General features: G+C 38.3%; 1 protein-coding gene across 2 annotated transcripts in view; it reads right to left on the reverse strand.

Annotated features, from left to right (window-relative positions):
- ADCY2 (adenylate cyclase 2) overlaps positions 1-22,856 on the reverse strand; it is a 203,965-nt gene that overhangs the window by 118,540 nt on the left and 62,569 nt on the right. For both annotated transcript variants that reach the window (XM_071454599.1, XM_071454607.1), the window contains one exon: positions 21,250-21,411. In XM_071454599.1, the coding sequence (XP_071310700.1) occupies positions 21,250-21,411 (162 nt within the window). The remainder of the gene's footprint in view (positions 1-21,249; positions 21,412-22,856) is intronic.

Genomic DNA, 22,856 nt, shown 5'->3' on the forward strand with positions numbered 1-22,856 from the left:
CATCAATAGGAACATTCTGATCAATTAACACATCGAGTTTCATCCATGTTTCATCAAAGTATCTTTTATTTACGAATAAATGTGCAATGAAGCATTTATAGTTTTTAAAAACATAATTTCCAGGTACTGTAATTACACACCAGGAATGTTTCACATGGATTAATGCTGAAGAGTTGCATCTATATAATCATTTCTATAACTCACCAATGTCTCCAAACTTGGGCTTCAATCATAGCTTTTTTATATGCTTTTATGAATAACAAGTTACATCTGTGCATCATTTTGCAGAATAAATTATTTGACTATACTAAAATATAATTGTAAGTATCAGCTTTAGCATATATGTGCAAAACAGTTTTCATTGAATATCCATATATTGGTGAAAATCCAAAAGTTCATGAACTGTCACATGAAGTACTAATAAGTTCATATTTTAAACTGCACAGATGATATATTAGTGGGAACTTAGGCAAAGTGCCGTTTTGACTAATATCAGTGCTAATTCCTAGGAAAGTAGATTTTTTTTTACTTTCAGACTTATTTCCCTAAGAAAGCAAAATTACAAAATATGTTGAAATGTTTTTTTTAAGTGACACAAAAAGACGGATACAGTCACCAAATCTTTCACTAATTTCCATATAATTTAGGATATGTTTGCAAACAATGGAGATCATTTTTATACATAAAATATATTTCCACTTTAAAATGCTGGATTTAGTTTGGAAAAAAAAATGACCCATTTAATACCAGGTAAGATAAAATTCTAAAACTACCAAAAATACCTATCTAATATATCAATACCTATCTAATCCTAAATATTTTTAAATGATCAAACAGTTAACACTGCTGTCAAAAAACCCTACAATACTAAGAAGCGTTTAATTGATGAATAATGGTTGTTTCATCTTAATCAAAACACATCCTGCTTAAAAAGCATTGTTTTATTAGTTTGGTAAAAGCCTAAACAAAACATCATTTTAGAAAATAATGAGCTGCACTGCCATATACTAAAAGGCAAACACTACAAATCAGTTACACAGCCTGCAACTAATGAGCATGATTGAGAGACATTGGTGTATTACAAATTGTACTACACATCCTTTCAAGGTGGATCTGTGTGGGAGATAGCTAACCACAAAACTGCAAGACCAAAATCCAAAGCCCCAGAGTTGAAATCCTCAGGGCATAAATTTCTTTGACCAAGGACACCAAACTCAACAGTAAAGCAGTGGTGGTTTATCACTGCCAGCACACTACAGCATTAAGTGTCCCAGCAGCCCTTCCCAAATTAAATCACATGCTCCAGTATAGATAACTCTCAATCCTATTACCACTTGCCTACCCTTAATTCTGATTGTCAGATGTTCCTTGTGATGTCATAAAAAACATGCTGTGATGCTGTTACCCTCTCTGGGACAGAGTTGAAGCTGCACACCACCATCATACAATTCTGTTTTGAGGTAAACTACTGAGCTGTACAAAACACTCTTAGAGAAGAATTAGTTCAGGATCATGAGTGTAGTTTACCCTGAATCCCACTTCTGCCATACTGGAAACTATCCAGGCTTGGAACTGCTTGATGTAGCTCATAGCAGTGAACCAAAAATGTTGCTTTTACAAAGTGCAACATGACCATACCTCAAGTATTACACATAGTAGTCGTCTACTCCTTTCAAAAGCAGTGGAACAAGATAAAAAATGTGTGGAGAGAAGAGCTTGGAAAAAGGACAGTATTGTCCTTAACATTCTTCCAGCCAGTGTGGTTGGTGACCAGGCTGCCCTTCAGCTGGAGCAAGCTGTCCCAAGAGTGAGCAGGGAAGGTGTCTCACCCAGCTGCCCTCAGGTGCTGGCTACCTGCAGTACCTTTGACCAAAGCACTACAGGTGCAGCCCCACACACACAGGTAGGTGCAGTAACAGTCAGGATATAACAATGAACCATGCCAGTCTAATGGAAATGTACACAGCCAAGCAGCAATCTGATGCAGTGGTTCTGCATCATGTATGCCAGGAATGCAACTAACTCAAATGCTACAAAGGAAAATGCTTTTCCTCTGGAATTTCCTGTATTTAAAGCTCAAAAGCATCTTTTATAGAGTAATGGGAAGTGCTAAAAAAATACTACAAAGTTACTTTTGCCTTGTTTTTTAATACCTGAAAGCTCATAATCTTCTAAGTGTTTCTATACAGAATTTTTTGTTTTCAGGCAAAACCTGCTTAATGGATGTAGAACTGTGTCAGAAAACCCCCTTGAAGTACACATAGACATCATGCAGTTACTTCTCTCATGCAGATTGCTTCAACTTTTGTGAAGATTGTGTCACCTTCCCAACCTAAAAAAAAACCTATTAGACTTTGGAAAGTAAGTCTAGAGTAAAATTCTATTTGTTTGCAAACGGTATCAAAGTTGTACTGCTGCTAAATGAAATGTCTCTATGGTTTGCTTTCTTCACAGATAATCCAGGCAACCAATAGGTAAAAATAAGGGATGTTAAGCAGGTTTTACAGGGAGCTGTTGGACTAGCTGTGTTCCAAGAGCAGTTTTAGCAGATTACAGGCATGGAAATGACACTATCTGTTTTTGTGATTGGCTCACACCTACTAAATAAATATCAGATGAGAGGCAGCCAAAATCTATCCAGATTTTAAAAATCAATACTCCGACTTAAGTGAAAAGACAGTAAGTGCTTCCATGCTTTTAAATACTGCAGGTTTTACTTGGACTTTTGACATTTCTTACTTGTTGAACAATATATGTGTTCAATAAATGATTAAATTAATGGCACTTAAGATTTTTTTTAAACAATTACCACAATGGTCAAAGAATATTCAAAGAGTTAGCAAGAATTAAACTAGTAAGACACAAAAACAGAATTAGAACATTCATTAATATATTTAATAACTGTGCACTAAAAGCAAATTAGTGCATGGCATCTCAAGAAAGATACTTGAGATGCTGATTTGCTGAGAGACAGCAAATTAGCATCTCAAGAAAGATCTAGCTGGATTTAACAAACATTTATTCAGCAGTCTATTCTTCCATAAGTTCTTTAGAGGCTTGCCTGCTATTATATATTGTAGGCAATATTAATCTGATATTTAAATGATTCCCTACCAGTCTTTCAACACTAATTTAGTATTTAATACAGAACTTATCATGAGCAACATACTTAGAGTCAGTTTGAAAATGCTCAAGGGATAAATCTAAACAACCATCAGTAGTCAATTCCAACAAAATTAATAATAACAAACCACCTCAGAACCCACAAAATTATAATTTCATATGCTAAAAAAAACATATGAAATAAACAAATTATAGAACAATAGTTGGAAATACACTGAAAATTTCTATTATGGATGAAGGAACAAAATTAATCTACCCCAACTAGAGACTAGTGTCAGATGGATAATTAAGGACTGAGTAACTGAGTTACTGCCAAGTAACAGAAGATAGTAAAACAAAAAAAATTGTTAGAATTATTGATAAATTATCTTGCAGTAGAAGGAAATGTATAAAATTTTAAAATATGTTTATGTTATATTCACTCTATTAACTTCTATTTTACTCATACTTGGGAGAAATATTCAAATCAACTATCCTAAAGACTCAAATTAAAACATGGTGCTGACCGAGGTGGTTATAAAAACACCAAGACTGTCATGGGCATGTCTAAGAAAATCCCTCACAGTTATAGACCAGGCTGCAAGATGAATCCTGGATGCTAAACATTTCCCAAAATTAATACTTTGTGGCACATAAATAATTTTTATGCTCCCCACATTTGGCATTTCCTGCTTGTTTCAATAGCTTGATATTTGAAATATCAAAAATATTATATCCTACCCCCCATTAAACAACCTGTCTTCTTCACAATCCCTGTTTTTCAAAGAAAATTAATGATACAGCCATGACAGGAAAAGTAGAACAAATTTAGCAGATTACAGAGCTGCCAACCATGTTGCTCTGGAGCAGGTGATGGGATGCAGTGGTGCCTGCTGGCTGGCACTCCTTTCCCTGGGGAAGGGAGTAGGAGAAGGTGGTGCCCCACAAGGACACTGCCCTTGCCTCTGCTGCATTCCCCTCTGTCGTTATAGGACACAAAGGAACACACGCTTACACTGTTCTTAAGGTGAAAGAGAAAAAAGGGCAGTTTATTTTCTGACTCTAACATTTATAGTTTTCTAAAAGTGACAGTAGATTGGAGGGTGACAGTGGCATTTCTCCAATGACACTGGTTGAACTAACAGTCTATCAACTCTCTCCTCCTCCATAAAGGAATGCAAAACAATGAGTTATTTACAGAAAGTGTGTGAGAAAATTCACTACAAGAATGTCAACATCAGAAAGCTTAGAAAATCTTAAAAAACTAGGGTGACACCCCTCTCCTCTGTGAGGCCCAGGCAGCCTGCCCCTGATCCCATGCCAGAGTGGGTCCCCAGGCAAGGAAGAAATTTACAGGCTACACAAAAGAGCATTAAATACAGGAACTGCAGGGAAAAAAAAAAAAGAACAACACAAAAGGGAGAGTAGGTGGAAAATGACTAAGTTTAATGTGCTGCATTTTGGATGAGACATGCATGTTACTGCTGTTAAAAATAAATAAACAAATTAAATACTCCAGATTTGCCTCCCATCTAGCATGTTTATGGTAGTTACAGGAACTTTTATCATATCATGTGAAATGTTTCCATAACTGAGGAAATTTAAATCACATTTGAATAAAGATGTTTTGGAAACAAGTTAACTGCATGTCTTTTCCTTGCCTGTGCTGTGCTCAGTTGCTAGCTTTCTGAGGAACTACTGCAGCAAGGGACTATGAAAATAGTGTGTGACGTTAGCTGAGACAGGGTGATTTGGTCTTTAATTAAGGTCAGCGTGACCGAGGTCATGGCAAACGTCTCCGAGTCTTAATGATGACAGGAAAGTCCATTCACAAGTTGGAATCGAATTTCCTCCATGTTAAGACACAAATCAATCTGGGTTTTAAAGAGCAGGTACAGCAGCATCAGTGCGGGTACAGAAAGGCTCTTTAGAAGCTCTGTGATAGACGAGCAGAAACAGATTTTGCTGCTTTTCTTCTTTCTGTGCTGCTTTCAAGGGTTGTCAAAGGCAATCACCATCAACACTAACTGCACGGGGAGGGAGCCAAAAAACCTTGATGAGAATTGTCAGGTGAGGAACACAATATTGATCTCAGAAACACTGTGGCACCAGATGATCCTTGCAGCTCCTTCTGGCTCTGTAATCTACACATTAGTCTTTACTTCTACTTGAACAGCACACTTTAGACCCTAAGGTACTTTCTGGCCCTGGACAAGTAAAGGTCATAATGATTTCCAGCCTCATGCTGAAGATACAACACACTTCATGTTTCAGGTGCAAAGTAATTAAATTGCCCACAGTGCAGGTGGAGACAACAAACAAAATTACAATAAGGAAACACATTAAGTTACATTGAATTTTTTAAAACTTTAAGAAAGCAAGATGATTTTTTATGTACCATATGAAAGATCCTAAAATACATAATGATATTCATCAGATCTGTTTAGAATAGACAAGAATATGGCCAAATGCAAGATCTTATTTTCCACTCCAGATCTGAGCTTTTCCTTTACATTAATTGTCCTCATGCTACAAATGTAACATAGGATGTTTGAGGTCAAACTGTATGACTCCACATATTAAAATCAGCCTTTAACCAATAAAGAAATGGAATTAATGGAGGCATAGAGCATAAAGATAACACTTCAAAGGACTTCAAATAAATCAACAGGACTTCAAGAGATGAAGCCAAAGAGACACAGGTCAGCTCTTCTGAATCCCAAAGCAATGTAACATGGCACTTTGGCACTGAGGAAATGTTATTACTGCTCTACCACTGTAAAACATAGAATTTTAAAGTAGCTATGTAACTGCACATAGCTTTGGATTTATTTTCTTTTTTCATCCAGTTCAACAAAGTTCATAGAAGTAAAGGAGAATTAACTTTCTGTTAAATGTCTTTGAATTTCTCTACAACACTATGGGGAAAGGGGAAAACAAAACCACCCAAAACAGCATTAATCATATTTGCTGTTCTATTTCCAAGAGCTTGCTTATGTAAGTGTAACAGTGTAGGAGATTTAACAACTTTTAAAAATAAATTATTAGTTTTCCATGTACACTGTGGTTTAGCACTGTCCCTTACCACAGCTTTCTCCACCTCCCTTAAACAGTGGAAATGGCAGCGAAAGAAAACTGAACCTCGACAGTCTCAGTCTAGGAGGTATGCACACGACTTTCTTGTCCAAGCCTGTTCTGCCCCTCTCAGAGGCAGCACTGTGTTCACATCCTCTGTGATTTAAGCTATGAGTAGTTCAACTTGATGGCCCATTGCTGACATCATGGCAAAGTACAAGAACTTGATGAAGAAACAGAATTTGTGGGAAGAAGGCTTCTGTACTTGGGTAATCAAAACACCTCACTAACCACATCTGAAACACAACAGTATAGTCCAGAGACTTTGATTTGCTATTAAAAAAAAAATGTGTAGAAGAGGAGAAAAATTATGTATTTATCGATATTATGTACATTATATATATATTTAATTTTGCATATTATATATACACACATACAGGCACTAATATTGTCAAGACATCACATAATGCAAAGCATTTTATCTCTGCTAAAATGCTGAATACCACAGAACATACCGTGAACTTTCCCTGAAAAATACTGGAATTAACTCATTTCCAAAATAGGAACAGATCTGCAATCCTGAGTTCAAGAAAATATGTATGAGTTTCAAGCCCATACCCACTGTAGTTCTACTTTGATCTAGGTCTTGGACGCTTGTTAAGGGAAGATTTTAATATCTGAAACATAACACTCCTTTGAGACAGTGCTTCTTGCTCTTTTGTGAACTGACTTTGTCAGGATGAGGCACAACATCCATAATGCATTCTGAAAATTTTCTTAGCAGCAGCTACACAATTATCACTGCCTTCTTTTGGCATCCAGTTAATGAGACAGTAACAGCATTATCATTCAGATACACTGCAATTTTAATTTTTTTTAATTAATTTCTATTTATATGTCCTTTTGGTGAATGCATGTTTTATAAAGAGGAATAGAGTTACTTAGAAAAAAAAGAAATATCAATTTTTCCTCCTGGTATATAGGAAGGATTCTTTGCTTCTTTGCTTTTCATTTCCCACATCCCTAGTAATATGGGTATAGAAGTAAAATTTTGTTTTTCATATTCAGCTTCACAACTCTTAAATTGGAATTGTTAAAAAAAATGATAATAATCCAATAAGCAACAACCCTGCAGAAACAAACCTAGCTGCTCAGGTCTTAGCATAATACAGTATAATCAGAACCACTATTTTCTCCTTTAGAATTATTTTTAGTACAAGCAGACCTCAACATTTTAGCTTCTGACATGAAAAGTGAACATATTTACTTCTCTTACTTCACCCTAATTAATGCATAACAGTTCTTCTGAACCTCCTTCACAAGCTACAGAATCATGTGCATTTTGTTAAGCAAAATGTTCCCAGTCTTCCCCTCAAGATTGCATGGGTCAGGTCACAGATTTTTCATTTCCTTCACCAGTACCATTTCAGCTAATTTGTGCTTGCCTTGAGCATCAGGCTAGTCATTTTTTTCCTCTTTATTCAGGGTCATCAGAATTTACAATGACCTACTTCCTTACTAAACAAGCATGTTATGAAGTATTAATGGATTTTCTGTCTTAGAGACTGTGCTTTCATACTGTGTAAGAGAAAACTTTCAGATCAGAGAAAAGCAATAAGGAAGATCAAAGGTATGGAATGGCTTCTAAACAAGGAAAGATAAATAGTTTTCAATTCTGCAGCCTGGGAAAGAAATTACAGAGGAGGTGTGACAGAGTTTTATAAGATCATAAATTATCTGGAAAGGGTGAACTGAGCTCTTCAACTGTTCAGTCTTTTCCAGTGTAAGAGTTTGGGGGATGCAAAGAGATGACAAGTTTGAAACAATCAAAAGTTTGAAACAACCTGCAACACAGGTGAGCTGATGAACTCTCTGTCACAGGAAGCTGATAAGCAGGATGAACTATACTGAAGAATTAAAAAAAAAAAAACACATAAATTAAAAATTTTTAAAGGCCCAGCTAGGCCAGAAAAAGAAGCAAAAAACAGGTTTGTAAGAAAGAATAAGGAAAAAAAATAAGCCAAATGGATTTTAAACTAAGGTGTGAGGGAAGTAGAAAGACACAAATTTTGAGAGAAAGCTTCCAGCAATTTACAAGGAGAAATTTGAATTTGGAAAGCTAAAATAAAACGGCAGACTTCACAGAATCACTGAAGGTTACAGGTGGAAGGGAGCACAATGAATTATCTGGCCCAAACTCCTTGTTTAGGCAGGGTCATCCTAGACCACAGAGCACAGGATTGTGTCCAGATGCTTCTTGAATATCTTCAGACTTCTGACTTTTGCTAGTTTGTAGTCAATGCTAACCAAAGGGTGCCACTTTCAGAGCTATCAGCATGATGGCAAACAGTTCTAGTCTTCAGGAAGGGAAGACCTATTTAAGGGAAGTGCAAAAGAAGCCAATTGAACTGCACACATCACAACTGCAAAAAAGCATTGCAGGCACAGAGGAGAATCACCTTGAAGCATTTAAGTCCAACTCTTGCCCTACCTCTCAGCTCCTCAGTTCTCTGAGATAAACCCATTATGCTTCATATCAAATCATCCTTGAGCCTAGCATGAATGAGAATCTCAGCACCACTACCTTGCTCGAGCTGTTTTAACAAACTAAATAACAGTTAATATAAATTTCTAATAAAAACATAGGGAACTGTGTCAGGTATTTCAGGGATAGAAAGAGCATTCATTACTCTAAATCTATTTTCACAAGCAATATTCAATCTTTCTCAAAAATTTATAACAACTTTTCTGGCTTGACTCCAACACTCTGAGCTCACCTCTGCTCTGTATCCTTATATTTCTTTCAGTGACATTGAAGAGGGAAAAAATGTGCTCTGCTACCTGAATGCTCAACATCTCTCTAGGGACAGCACTGCCTGCTTAGGCAGTTTGCATCAGAAAATCTTTCCCTTCTCTCCGTATCCTCAGAGCATCTGCCTGCAGCAATTCTTCACTGTCAGGTATCATACCAGTTCAGTAATTATGGAGCAGCATTTCCACACTTCTTCTTTAACTCTGATACTATTGTGATTGCCTGAAACCCTGATGCTGATCAGCAAACGTATAGTGAAAAACCAACTACCTCATCATGCAATAATATGCCTGCAACTCCCAGAAGGAGATATGAAAGTTTAATGTTTTCTCATGATGACCATGGCTTATGGATTCAGGGCTTACCACATCCCATGTGTGAATATGAAGGGAAGGGATGCCCAGAGTAGAAACTGTCCCTGTGTTATTCACTGTGAAGATATTAAAGTCAAAGCTTCATCAAGTTCACCAAGAAAACCACTTCCTAGGCAAAAGTCATAATGCTGTTTATGAACATATGGAATTCCATTTGAAAATATGTGGCTGGAGGTTTCTGAATCTGATAGTCTGACAGAGGCAAAGCTGCTGCAGCACCACATCCCTACATCTATCCAGTCTCAACTACATACAGTGCATTTATACACATTTATACACATTTATACACAAACCAATAGCAAACCACACAGATCAACGCAGACCGAAAAACACAAGATCAATGCATTACTTAAGCAAACACAAGCTACTCCAACATCCTGGTCCTGCTCCCCTCTCTGGCTGACCAGGATGATGGCAATTTAGCACAGAATACATACAAAGATACATTACATATCCCTCCAGGAATCAGCCACAGATCTGTTCAATAGCCAGCCCATCATCTTCCATCTTCCATCTGCACAAACAAATCTGTGTCTGGTCTGGCTTGCACTCCCTGCTTCTTCCAGCAGGCAAGCCACATGGCCTCTAACCTCTCCAGTATCCAACCCAGGCTCATGGCCTCATCTCCCACTCACCACTAGTGTGGCCTGACCAGTGATCACACGAGCTGATACACACTCACAAAATACACGTGCAGCTGCCCCAGGCCTTGAGCCCCTCTGACCCACATCCCCCAAAGTACCAGAGAGTACTTAGACCTCTCCATTCTCTCCAGCTGCTCCACTACAACACCTGAGAGGGACCTTGTGACACAAGGCTTCCATTCCATGGTCTCCCCACACACATAGGCCCATGCACACAGAATGGAGGTTGAGAAGAAGACAGGAAAAACAGCGTGGGTAGACAGGACAGGGCATGGCCAGATAACAGTACTGACCACAGCCTCTTAACACATGGTCATCTGCTTTTATTGCCTTGTTCATCTATTCTCTCAAATTTGTTCCTCCTCCAAACCACTATGAGCCCTGCTTTTCCACACTTGGGTTCCTCTCCTAAATATCCCATCCTAAGTCAGCTGAGTGTCCAATTTGCTCTGATTAGGTTATTGGAGTTCCTCTGTCACTGTTTCCCTGCTCCTTCATATTTCTGAAGATGAGCTTTTAATTAACATTGAAGTAATAGCTGATCCAGTCTAAGAGTCAGTGGAGTTTAGAAAGCTCAGACAATGGATGTCAGCCAAAGGCTGAGACAAGGAAAATATCCAAAATATCCAAATCCAGTAGAGACACATTTTTTCCAGAGAGGACCAGCTGGCTATAGCTGCAATGATTATCCCAGTAGTAATATGAGAAGGACTGAAGTCACTTCTGAGGCTGCTCCAGCAGGACTAAAATGGCTCTTCAGCACACCTGCTCCTGCCTCTGGTCTCCTCCTCTCAGAAGAGGAAAAGGGGCAGAAATTTGCCACTCAAGACACATCAGTATCAGTATCAGTCTCTCATTCAAGACCTGCACCAGGCAATTCAAATGCAGAGCTGGGTTCAGTACTGACTGTGCTGAGGAAAAGAGGGTTGCAGAGTGGGATTTTTATTTGTACTCTGTTCTAACCTTGAACTCTGAGGTTCTAACCTTAAAGTTTACTAACAAAGCCCAGGACTGACAGCACAGGTAGGTCCAGGGAGGATACAGAACATGCTTAAAAAGGTTACTGCTTGATCCCCCACTGTCCCAGGCAGGCCAGCTCTGCTTGTGTGCAGCCTCAGGATTTGACTCAAGAATATTTTTAGCAAATGCAGTTCAACAGAAGCTGAAATAATACAGTTCAGAGAAAATAACTAGATAATTATTTCAGGGACTATGTGTGCACCATGTGAAAGAGATTCTGAAGTGATGCAGTCAATACCAATAAGAGTAGAATGGGAATCATCTCTGCATTCAGAGATCATTGGTGCAGCATCAATAAACTGAACTGAGGTGAGAAAGTTCCAAATACCCAAGGAAAACATTTACTGTCTAAATGATGGATAGCAGAAAAAAAACTGTATCATTGTTGATGACTGAACAGAAAATAAAGCAAAATCTTAGCGCAAATAACAGAGAACATTATTAAAGGTGCCTCATTACCCACCTTTCAACTTTTCAGTATTCTACTTCTCCTATTTATCAGCATTTATGCTTTTGTCACCATTTTTGCACAGATAATTTAATGTTTCTTCTCTGTCTCTTCCTTTTTGCTGTACTTTCTTTTTTATTGTGGCCATTTCTCCTATTTCAAGACTTTTGAATTGCTATCCTATGCTTATTTTATTAAAAAAGAAGGGGAAAGAGGGAAGGAAGAAGGCAAGATAAGCCCTAAGGATTTTAACCAACCTGACTGTATTTCATGTTACAAAATAAATTAAACATGATAAATGAGTGGATCTAAATAAACTGTTAGGGCAAAAGAACTGGGGTTGGAATGCCACAACTTTGCTGCCCTGCTGGACCCTGAGGACACTGTCACTACAGCAACAGCCTCTCTGGGTGTCACACAGGGACAACTCCAGCTCCTCTCTCTGCTCCTGCCCAGTGGCCTGTGTCAGCTGGCTGGAGCAGGCAGACCACCTGGGAGCATTGCTCCTTGTCACTATGTCACTATTTGTCCTGTTCTTTCCAGAGGCCAAATTTTAATGACTCACTCCACAGCCCAAGCAGTGTGCTTGTCTGTGTACATGGAGGTCAGCAGCAGTCAGCGTTCAGAGAGCATCAGCAAAACCCCAGCTGACTTCCATCAGAAGCTAAAACTCTATCTCATCACCTACATACCAGAGGCAACAGGATAATTGCACACCTCATATTTGCATTCAGAGTGTGATGCTCTCTCACATAAGCTGTTGCAAACCTCCTCAAATAATCCCAACAGTTTTACTAAAAGTACAGATGTGAGTAAATGCTCATCAGTCTTTTCCTGTCTGAAAATAACTTGAGCAGGATCTCATGTCTACGTGCCTAGGGGCCAAGTGTAGCAAATGACACTAGGACACACTTTAATAGGACAGACTGTTAACCTGCTGTGGTTAACCTGAAGTAATATTACTGTGACAGAGAGGCTACAAAACTAGGACCATAAAAAGTGAGAGAGTATTCAAGACAAGATTGTTTAAGTGGCTATTAGAAATCTTTTAAATGAACAATTTTCTTCATAGCAAAGCTTGATTTATCTCTTTGGAGCAAAACTCAGTTTTGGCTTCTAAAACACAAAAGTGTCCCTGTGTTGAAGAACTCAGAATCTCATGCTTCAGAATCTGACCTACTCATTTGCATTCATCAATGTTGCAATAAATTTCCCCAGTTTAAAACTGACCTAATGAACTTTCAAGTCATTCTTTTCATCCTCTTCTGCAGCAGACATAGTGGCAACAACTTTTTGAACAAGAGGCACTGGGATCTTGAGTAGCTAGTATTTTGCATCCATCAAGAGCAAAACATCTGCTGGAGTCCTTTAGGGTGACTTTGCTCCTTTAGCGTGTTTGTTTCCTGGCCTGCTGAGTCTTCCATCAATGATGGCCTATCAGCCTAAGTTCTGGGCACCCATAAGCATTTGAATCTTCTGCAGATGTATGCTATTTCAGCATTGGTAAATCTTAATTATTTGTTAAAAGACTAAAGGACTTAGGATTAAACATGCTATTGTATATCCAAAGAAGCTGGCCTAAGGTTCAGATGCAGACAGATCTCTGCACAGCTTTGTCTTTTCAGAGTAACATAAGTGCTTTCACACAGCCTGAACTCCCAAAGCCTGTGGACCTGAGCTAACCTGGGACGGAGACAGCTTGCTTACTTCAGACTTATGTTCTTGTGGCTTCTGAGCTGATAGACTACATCTGGGAGAAAATATATCCTCAAAGGAACAAAGAAAATAAAACTGCAAAAGATTCATGAACATAACTTTATGTCTGATCAACTACAGCCTTTGCTGTTTGCACACTGCTGCAAAGTTGTAACTCATACTGCCCCACTCAGAAACAGGTAAGAGCTAGCAGAGTCCAGGCAGGTGACCTTTGCAGCAAATATGCAGCATACAGTCTTTAGTATACCCAGAACCAGTTCTAAACTGACGGCAGATAAACATAATTTATTACACATAACTAAAGAGAGGCACAGAAGAGACATGATTTCTTTTCAGGCCCACAAATGACAAATAATGATGCCACTCACTGGGTGTGTAGGAACACATATACCTTGAGAGGGGAAAGAATATGCAGTGGAATTTCCAAAGGTGCAATCCCTGTAAAGAATTAGCAATTGAAGGATTCACATAGATTCATAGATTCATCAGGGCTGGAAGAGACCTACAAGACCATCCAGTGCCACTGTCCACCCAGCACTCCCACTGTAGCCCCCAATCCACTAAACAATATCACCCAGCACGAGGTCCAGGTTTACTTCAAGGTTTGCAGGCGATGTCCTCCAGCTGCGTCTCTGCTGGTAAAACTGGAAGGCAGTTTTGAGTTCCATGATCATTGATTCTGTATACCTGATACCTTGCTCACTAGCACTATTTCAATCTGGGCAAAGCAGTATTTTCCCAGAGCCTTGACATGTCTTAGAGGACAGAATATGTCAGGAGTGTTTTGGAAGAAGCTGACACCTGACCGCCGTGTCTGGGGAAGGCAAAAGGGGTGGGAGTTTAGGCAGGTAAACAAAAGCTGTGCTACCAGCTCCAGGGCCAGGAACAGCTCCCCTTTTACCAGTAGCATAGCTGTAGCTGCTAAGAAAAAAACCCAAAAACATGGCAGAATTTTACTTCCTTTGCTTCTGGCTTCCACATGCTTATCTGGGAGCATTAACTGATTCCATCACAGGACCTACAAGATGGGCACTGGGAGGCTGCAGTTAAGGCAGTTCTGCAGCCAGCATTTTACTGAAACACATGGCAGAAGTGTGCTGAGGGAAACAAGGGCTATCCAGGGACCTGCCATGAGTGCACAGGAGTGCAGGTTTTGGAAGATTATTGGAAGCAGAATGACTTCTACTTGACCAGCAGCTTAGCACTGATGGATGGCAGGGGCTTAGATGACAAATAGAAAGATCATATCCTACTGCAGGCACCTACCAAGAGATGGGGTCTTGAACCACTGCAAGGTAGATTCTGACTCACCAAAGTCTTCTCTACACAACAGGTGTTTGTGCTCCTGATCCATATTTTATGCTGCACTAGAAGTGGCTGACAGGATGGGGAAATGTATTCACATATTGATAGTGAAAGCTATTTTTCTTCTACAGAATTTTTCCAAATGATATGTAGAGCTATACAGTAATTCTTTGAGTACGTGAAATGACAAAGCATCATGTCTAGAGTGAGTATCATTCACAAAATTTAATGTTCCAGCTGCAATAAGAAAAGAACTAATTCACAATAAATTTAACAAAAAATACCAATATTTAAAAGTACTATGTAACTGAAAAGGCTGGCCAACATCTGTGAAAATGGAAGGAAATCAGCAAAACTAACTCAGATGAAGTAACTAAGATTCTTTACCCAAGAAAAATTATCTGGATGGACAGAATTACAAAATTCTGAATTCAGGGGTTTAACCTTTTACTGGTCAGTTATATACATTAAAGTAATCTCTAGAAGGATCTGGAATACAACCCCCTTGCAAAAGGTATGCTGTATAGGTTACAGTTTAGTTGCTGTTACAGCCTAGATGTACTGGAATTTCCTAACAGCTGTTTCAATTTTTTACAGTTTTGGAAGTATAGTAGCCTCAAGGTTGAGCATTCTGACATAGACATTTTATAATTTCAAGGACAGACTGAAAGACTGGGAGCTTGTTCAACAAATTAATTTCTATTTTGGAAAATTAAAAATTGCTACAAGAAATTGCCATTTTTAGAACAGGAAAAGCTAAAGTAGTATGAAAGTGATAAACAAATATTCACTGATAAAAATATTAACTTAAACGAAGTTAACACAAATGTCAATCTAATCCTTTCAGTAAAGCTTAAGAATCAATGCTAACTGGAGTTATTTGAGAACTCACGCAGATATTTCCATGATTTAAAAAAAAAAGAGTCATTTATCATTTATCTTCTATTCTTTGATGATTTTCTACACATCTCACCAGGACAACTTTCTATGCATTTCTTAGATGCTGACTTTGGGCTGCAGGCAAATGGTGCTTTTGAAAACCCACGCGGCCACCTGCACACATGATTTCATTTCACAATACAATTCTAGGATATTGCTGAACCTTCCATCACACTAACTATTACAGGTCTTCCCTTTACAGACTCAGGGACTTTTTGGAAGACATTCATATTCTCTGTCTTTATGTTTAAATACTCTGAAATGCAATTTTACATTCTCCTACGTATCTATACTCTTGCAGGCAAGTGGCCTCTTCATAAGCACATCCAAACCGTACAGATTATCTTAAAGAATGAGTGAAACACCAAGTACATCTGCTGATGGTGAAAATTAGTTAAAAACCCACAGCAGATGGCATTTCAATATCTGGCTAGATAAAGTATAAAATCAAGAATAAAAAAAAAGGTGCAATAATAAAAAATACACCTGCTGCATTGTGCAATGCAGGACAGAGCCTTCCAGGCTCCCAGCTGCTGCACAATGTGCTGAGCCAGACTGCTGCTAGGGTGGGGAGGGCAGAGGGAAAAAGGCACAAGGTACAGGACAGTGACTGCTGCTGCAGAAGGAATAAAAGGAATAGAGGCTCCGTCCTTCCATGGCAGTCACTGCCCTCCACACCTGCAGCAGGAACAACAGCGATTCACCTCGTGGAACTGAGCAGCAGAAAGCAGGAGTTGTTTAAGCTGCTTTACCTTCACAAATAACCCTTCCCCATTTCCTTCAAAATAAAGATATTCAAGGAAAAGGGATAAATTCAGCCCCCAGCAGCAGCATTTTGACATTCAGACTGAATGAAGTTCCTATGGGCTTTAAACTTTCACTGTGCAGCTTCACAGCCTCAGGGGCTGTACAGCACTGGATGTACTTAAAGACATGGGCTTTTTTCCTAGACTTTTTTAATAAACATTATTTTTTCTTGCACTGTGTGATAACAGCATAAACCAATTTCTACTCTATTTCTGAGCCCTAGAGCTGTACATTTTCTTCTTTTATAAGCCAATGAATACTGGTGCTTTTTATTTTTATTTTTCTGCTGTGCCACTCAATCACATGAAACAGCTTCTGCAAATATCCTCACCTCTTAAATTTGCTAAGTTAACAGATGAGTTTAAACCAGTGTTCTAAACAAAAGGTATATGCCTTTTGCATGATATATTGCAAAAGGCATATACCTTTTGTTTAGAACACTGATTTAAGTGTTCTAAGACACTTAGAACTAAGTTTTTCAGTTTTCTAAACTGAAAAAGGCATATATTGTTAAGATGAAAACTAAAGTTGTCCATCTTTGAAAATGATGCTACACTTCTGATGATGAGCTTTTGGTATAATTTGTTTCAAGATGTGTAGTGATGAAGAAATTGATAAATTTTTTTTTAATAAAGCTAATTCCCTTTTTCAGTTCACTGTTGTTTGGTTTATTTGTTTGGTTTTTTTTCCTGAATAGGCCATAGTCATTGATTTTTAATTTTGTAAGAGCAGACCTCAGCTTATCTGATGACAAATACACAACACCTTGTGGATGAAGCTGTGGAATTTCCCAATACAAATATTTCTGAAAATAAATTTTTCATTTAGCATTTGTTTTTCTCCCACCCCAATAGAATATTATCTTAAGGCTATGAGATCACACAAACAAAGACTTTCATAAAAGTTGTTACAAATTATTTCTTGTTGGTGTATGCATTCCTGAACATAGTCCAAAGCCAATATGAAGTTGTATGTATGCACACATGCATTCTGCCTAGCTATAACTGTGTGCCTTTAAAAGTGATCACTTTTACAGGGCTGCAAGAAGCCACCAAAAAAATCCTCTAATGTAAAAAACATTACTTTAGAAAAAAAAAATGTAAAAAGGGAGTTTGTAGTGATTTAGCCAAGGTTTGGAAAACACTTAGACACAGCTCATGAAAAATGATTGCAAGAGCACCAATATTGCTTGCTGAGAAAGTAAAACTAAAAGACTAAAATAAAAAAATCAGACTCCTCACATAAATCATAGGGGAAAAGAAAAATGGAAGCTTATAGGTTGTTTAATTATTTTGGTTACGTCTTTTTTTAACAGATTAAGAACAAAAGTACCTCTAATGATAGTATCAAGCTTATTTTAGAGATCAGACTGGTTGACTAGCTGATAATAGAACAGGAAAAACACAAGTATTTGATTAGAATCTGTTCTGGTTTGGGGAAAAACAGGTTATGTGTTTATAGGAAGAGATGGCAGTTAAATACTTTCCATTCCAGGAATAACTGAAAGGGATGTTAAAGTTGTGAAAGTCTTCTGAGCCAAATGCCTTTACAGCAGAATTAGAATCCTGTTCTCTTAGAGCAGTCCTGGAGCACACAGAACAACATCCTCTGCTTGGCAGTAGGATTCTCACCTGTAAAGAGGGGGCAGAGTCCCAGATTCCAAACCGTGCGCCTTGTAAAGGTTAGGATTGAAACTTTCAACAGAAATAAAAACCCCAAGACATACATACACAGTCATTTTTGGTTTTTTTTCATAAACTGAGGCTGGAACACAGGAGTCTTTTTCCCCCCTTCCCGTCAGAGATGCCGCAGCTGTGCACTGAATTCCCCAGAGGAGCATACAGGGGAGGCTGAGCCGGGTGTCTCACTGTGGAGGCTGTGTCTCACTGTGCTGCAGCACACTGACCCCTTTGTAGACCTGGCCCCTGTTAGAGCTGGTCCCTATTAGCATTTGGCACGGCTGCAGCTGCTCCTGGCGCGCTCCTCCGAAGGCAAATGCCCACGCTGCAAGAAAGATGTTGATGAAGCACAAGTGAGGACTCAAAGAACAACTGTGAAAGTAATGGAAGGCTTAGCTAGTGCAAAAGAAGGCAACTCATTTATTTTACTGACAAAAAGGTTATGAGGCAAATTCATGATAGTCTACAAGCACTCCCATGGAAGGAACAGAAATTGGATCCTGTTGGGTCTGTCAGCCTACCGGCCAGAAAAATGAGATCCAGAAGCTGCATGACAAGGCTAGACAAATTCCTAATACAAAAGATGAACAGAATTCTAATACTGGCGCTCAACAGCCATGGAAAAAATATGAGGGCTTGTGGAAGCGCGTCTCCATCATTCCCGATTTTTAAACCAAGGTGTGTTCCCTCTCCCCGAGAGACATGTAGGTGAAACAGAGACTACTTCATGTAACCAGCAGAGTCTGTTAAAGAATCCTTCTTTATCCCAGCAGGAGGCTTTATCTCAGTATCTCTAATTGCAACAGACCCTGGATCAAGAGCATCCTAAGCTTTGCAGCTTTAAGGAAGACACTTTCTTGATGTAAAATCTTGGAGAGAATAACAAAGGAATGACAAAACCAGTCAGATAGGCTCTGCCAAATTTCAAAATGAGCGGATGCTTCGGGACATCGATTTTTCTCTCTCATACACTGAAGGTATGATTAACATTTAAAATGCTATGGGATGCCATTCAGTCACTGAAAGATGCTGAGAAACTGAAGAAGGTCCAGCAAAGGCCTATCAAATGCATTATAAGGCAGGAGAACCTGACATAAGAAGAAAGACTGAAATGGTTGTTCGGCCAAGAGAAAGTTCTGAGAAGATACAATGGAAGTCTCAAAACACAGGAAGCTATTATAAGGGAGATGCAGGTATTCTCTACTGAAGGATGCTTGCTATACATACAAGATATATATATACTATATTATCCTATATGAACTTCAGGTACATCATTGACAAGTATTATTTCTCTTTTTAGTGCCATCAATATCTCTAGCCTGAGCCCTTATTTGTGCTCTCGATTTTCAAAAGCAAAGAGCACAAAACAGACACTTTTTGCTTACACTCCAAAGTATAAACTATAGTAATCTAAAAATGTACAGAGAGCAAATGAAATGGAATGAGGGAGCATCATTTAGTTCTTCCCTCAAATTCTCAAGAATGCAGTGCACTCAGTACCTCCAATAACTGCCAAGCTATTCATAGCACTTAACATATTTTACAAAGACAGAATAGAAAATTAGTAACAAGTCAAAACTAAACATTCTTAACAAATTTACAAACAGTGGAAAGACTGCCACTCTTTCTGAATGAAACAGGAAGTTAAAGAAGAGATGAAAGACAATAGTTTTGCCTCACAGACTATGATTCATTTGTTTTGATTCTGTAGAGGTGATGTGTCTAAAAATACAACATCTTCTGAGAGTATTCTTTTACATATACCAAATGTTAATGGTCTAGAGAGGCAAGAAAAACAAATATTTTTTGCAAACAGCAACTTTAACCCAAAACAATTTTAGAGGAGTGGCAAACATTAATACTGCTTTAGCAGTGTATTGATGCCCAGAATAAAAGCCATAGGTTAACAAAAAACTGAAGAGTAATATTCTCCCTGATTTTTTCCACTACAAGTATCAATAACTGTATTACTGAATTATTTAAATACTATATTAACTGCAGATGACAGTTCTTGCTTAACATACAGCACAACTTCACAACCTTCACAACAAGACACTCAACTAATCCAAATCAGGAAGAGAAAAGCAAAACTACCTTGCTCATAATTTAAAATTTCTACAGAGAATTACATCTCAGAACACATGTTGTTCACCAAACATTAATTTCAGTATTCCATAGAACACATTCCTGAAGCCATAACTGGAAACAAAATGTATTTTCCTGAACAAGTCACAAGGCAGGACATTTGTAAAATCACTTTGAGGCATAGTGTTTCTCAAAGTAAGCCATAAGTATCTCAAAAGATAAGTCAAAACTATTATTTCCTTTCTTCTTAATGCTACTCATAATAAATAGTATATTGTCTGTTCTTTCTTGTTCTATTAGTATGCTTATAAAAATGTGTTTATTTTAAAGATTCAGTATCATTTTGATGCACAAGTTAAAATAAATCTGTTTCCTTAACATGGCATAGCTATACTAAAAAACCAAACACGTCTTTGTTTTTCAGAATGAAATCCTATGTTTTCTTTTAAAAATACAGATTTCTATCAATGTCAGCTGGGATCGTCACAGCACTACAACTAAAATGATAAAAATTCACCATTTAAAAATCTTCTGTTAAAGAGTAAGGAAAAACAACTCCTAATATTTGGATTTTTACAAATTATTAATCTGCAGGATGTCATGTGGTAGATTATCAGAGTTGAGTTACAATCTAAGACACAACTGCAAACACAGATGCGTTCCCAAAATGTCATGGAGTCTGGAGCCAGCCAGACTCATTCAATCATTGGGACCAATCAGGATGAGGCAGTAAAATTCCTATAAATGGCTGAGAACTACAGAAGGAAGACAAGGCCTAGAGCAGACTTCTAGAGTGCAATGTCTTCGCAGCAGAACTTTAACCCAGCTGACTTGAGTGTATTCAAAGGAACAACGTCAAAGGTAACATTTTGCTACTTGGAAAAAATCCTTGGTCTTAGAAGCAAGACCTGAATGAGGTAAGGAGATGAACAACATTCTTTACAAACCACAGGGGTAGGGCACCTACCACAGTACAGCTACATCACATAATGTTTTTAAGCAATTTAAGTTTTCACATTGGTAAGTGCTACATGGCTGTAGATTCCACTACTTTCATTTGTAATTCAGGAAGACATAACATTACTGAAACTCTCCTTATTAGAAAGTGAATTATCTGTGAATTAGCAATTCAGAAATCAAGACAGAAGTAAGTTTGTACTCCCAAGTACCCACTAAGGCACTCCTGGCTCATGGACCAGGCAACTCAATGCACAGGTAATCATTAACTGCAGAGAGCACCTACCTGCCAAACCAAGTGCTCCTTTACAACAGCTGTACCCGACAGACAGACGCTCAGCACAATCGTGTGAGACGCAGAGGTCACGACGCTGGCAACTATGGCATCCCTCATGTTGAAGGGCAGCATGGTGTACACCACGAAAATGATGAACAAGAAAAACGATACCTGCGCAAGACACCAAGACAAGAAAAAAGAAGCACGTCAAATTCACTTTGGAATAAGATTTTAAAAATAGCATTTTAATTCTGAACTGTCTTCAGCATAAAGTTACACACCAGTTTGTCACGGGAAAGTCATTGCTAAACACTGAAAAAATGGATTTAGGAAGAATTAATTTTTAAGAGTGTTGGAAAATTTACATTCTATTAGACTTAAGAACTGTGGTTTCAAGATACTAAGTCATGATTTCAGACCTACAGAATACTCCAAACTTTTCAAATTTTACTTCAAATTTATAGTTTCAAATTTTTATTAATACTCTATTTACAAGTAAAGAGTTATCCCAGGACTGGTGAATTCTGATTATGACCTGCATTACAAAACAATCTGCCAAACTCCTCACAGAGCCTTAATTTCAATGCAGAGAGATTTTTTACGTCCTGATGAACTAAAAATTCACAGTATAATATACATGACATTATGCAAAAACAAGAAAAGCTCAAGTTGAGCCAAGAAATTTGATTTAACAAGATGGTATTTCATGAGTATCTACATGACCTATGTCAAATTCCATAAAATCACTACATTTTAAGGTAATACATTTATTTAGTCATGAAAAACAGCTGCAAAAAATCACAGTCCATATGCAGAATCTCCTGTCAGCTTCTTTTAAAGGGTACTAGTGTCCAAACTAAACTTATGGAACAAATGTACAGCCCAACCCATAACAGCAGAAGGGATTCCTTCACTTTACATAGGAAAATATATATTTGATGCTGTGCTTATGTTCCAAACCCCACCACACATTTGAGAAAATGCCACTAGATTTGGGACACAGGTTTTGCGCACATAAGTAAGTGGGCGATTCTGAAAACGTGCCAGCTGGTACATAATTATATCTCCATGTAAGGCTTTCCACCATTCTGAATTGACTTGCAAGCCTATTCACCATCCAGCAGCTGCATACACACAGTACAGAACACAGAGAGCTCCCAGGCAGGTATGAGCAAGAGTAATCTGCTGCTCACTTCCCTCAGTGTCAGTCTGCATTGTTCACACCTGCATGTGACAACTACATAGTCAAAACTGAAGTCTAAGGTATGTGCCCCTGTAGGACAGTGGAGGCATTCTTTTCCACCATGGGGACAGAACCAGATGGAGAAGATGTCCACTTCTGTTGTCCATTCATCTTTCTCCAATGCCTCCATTAAGATCAATCCAGCTTCTTCCTGACCTCTCATACCCCTTTCAATGCTGCCAGCTCTCCCATATACTAAAGAGTCAAATAGTTCAAAGGCATGAAATGAAAGAGAAATACAAAGGAAATGAGGGATAACAAGAAAATACAGCAAGAAAAAGGCAAAGCAAAAGCTTTGCCTCTCTACTCTTCCAATCTACCAACAAATATCACAAGAAAAAAAAAGTGTTTGATACCTGGTTGCTTTCAGTCC

This window comes from Agelaius tricolor, unplaced genomic scaffold (genome assembly GCF_023055355.1).
Source record: "Agelaius tricolor isolate 1412-34295 unplaced genomic scaffold, bAgeTri1.0.p SCAF_2, whole genome shotgun sequence".
Classification (NCBI taxonomy): domain Eukaryota; kingdom Metazoa; phylum Chordata; class Aves; order Passeriformes; family Icteridae; genus Agelaius; species Agelaius tricolor.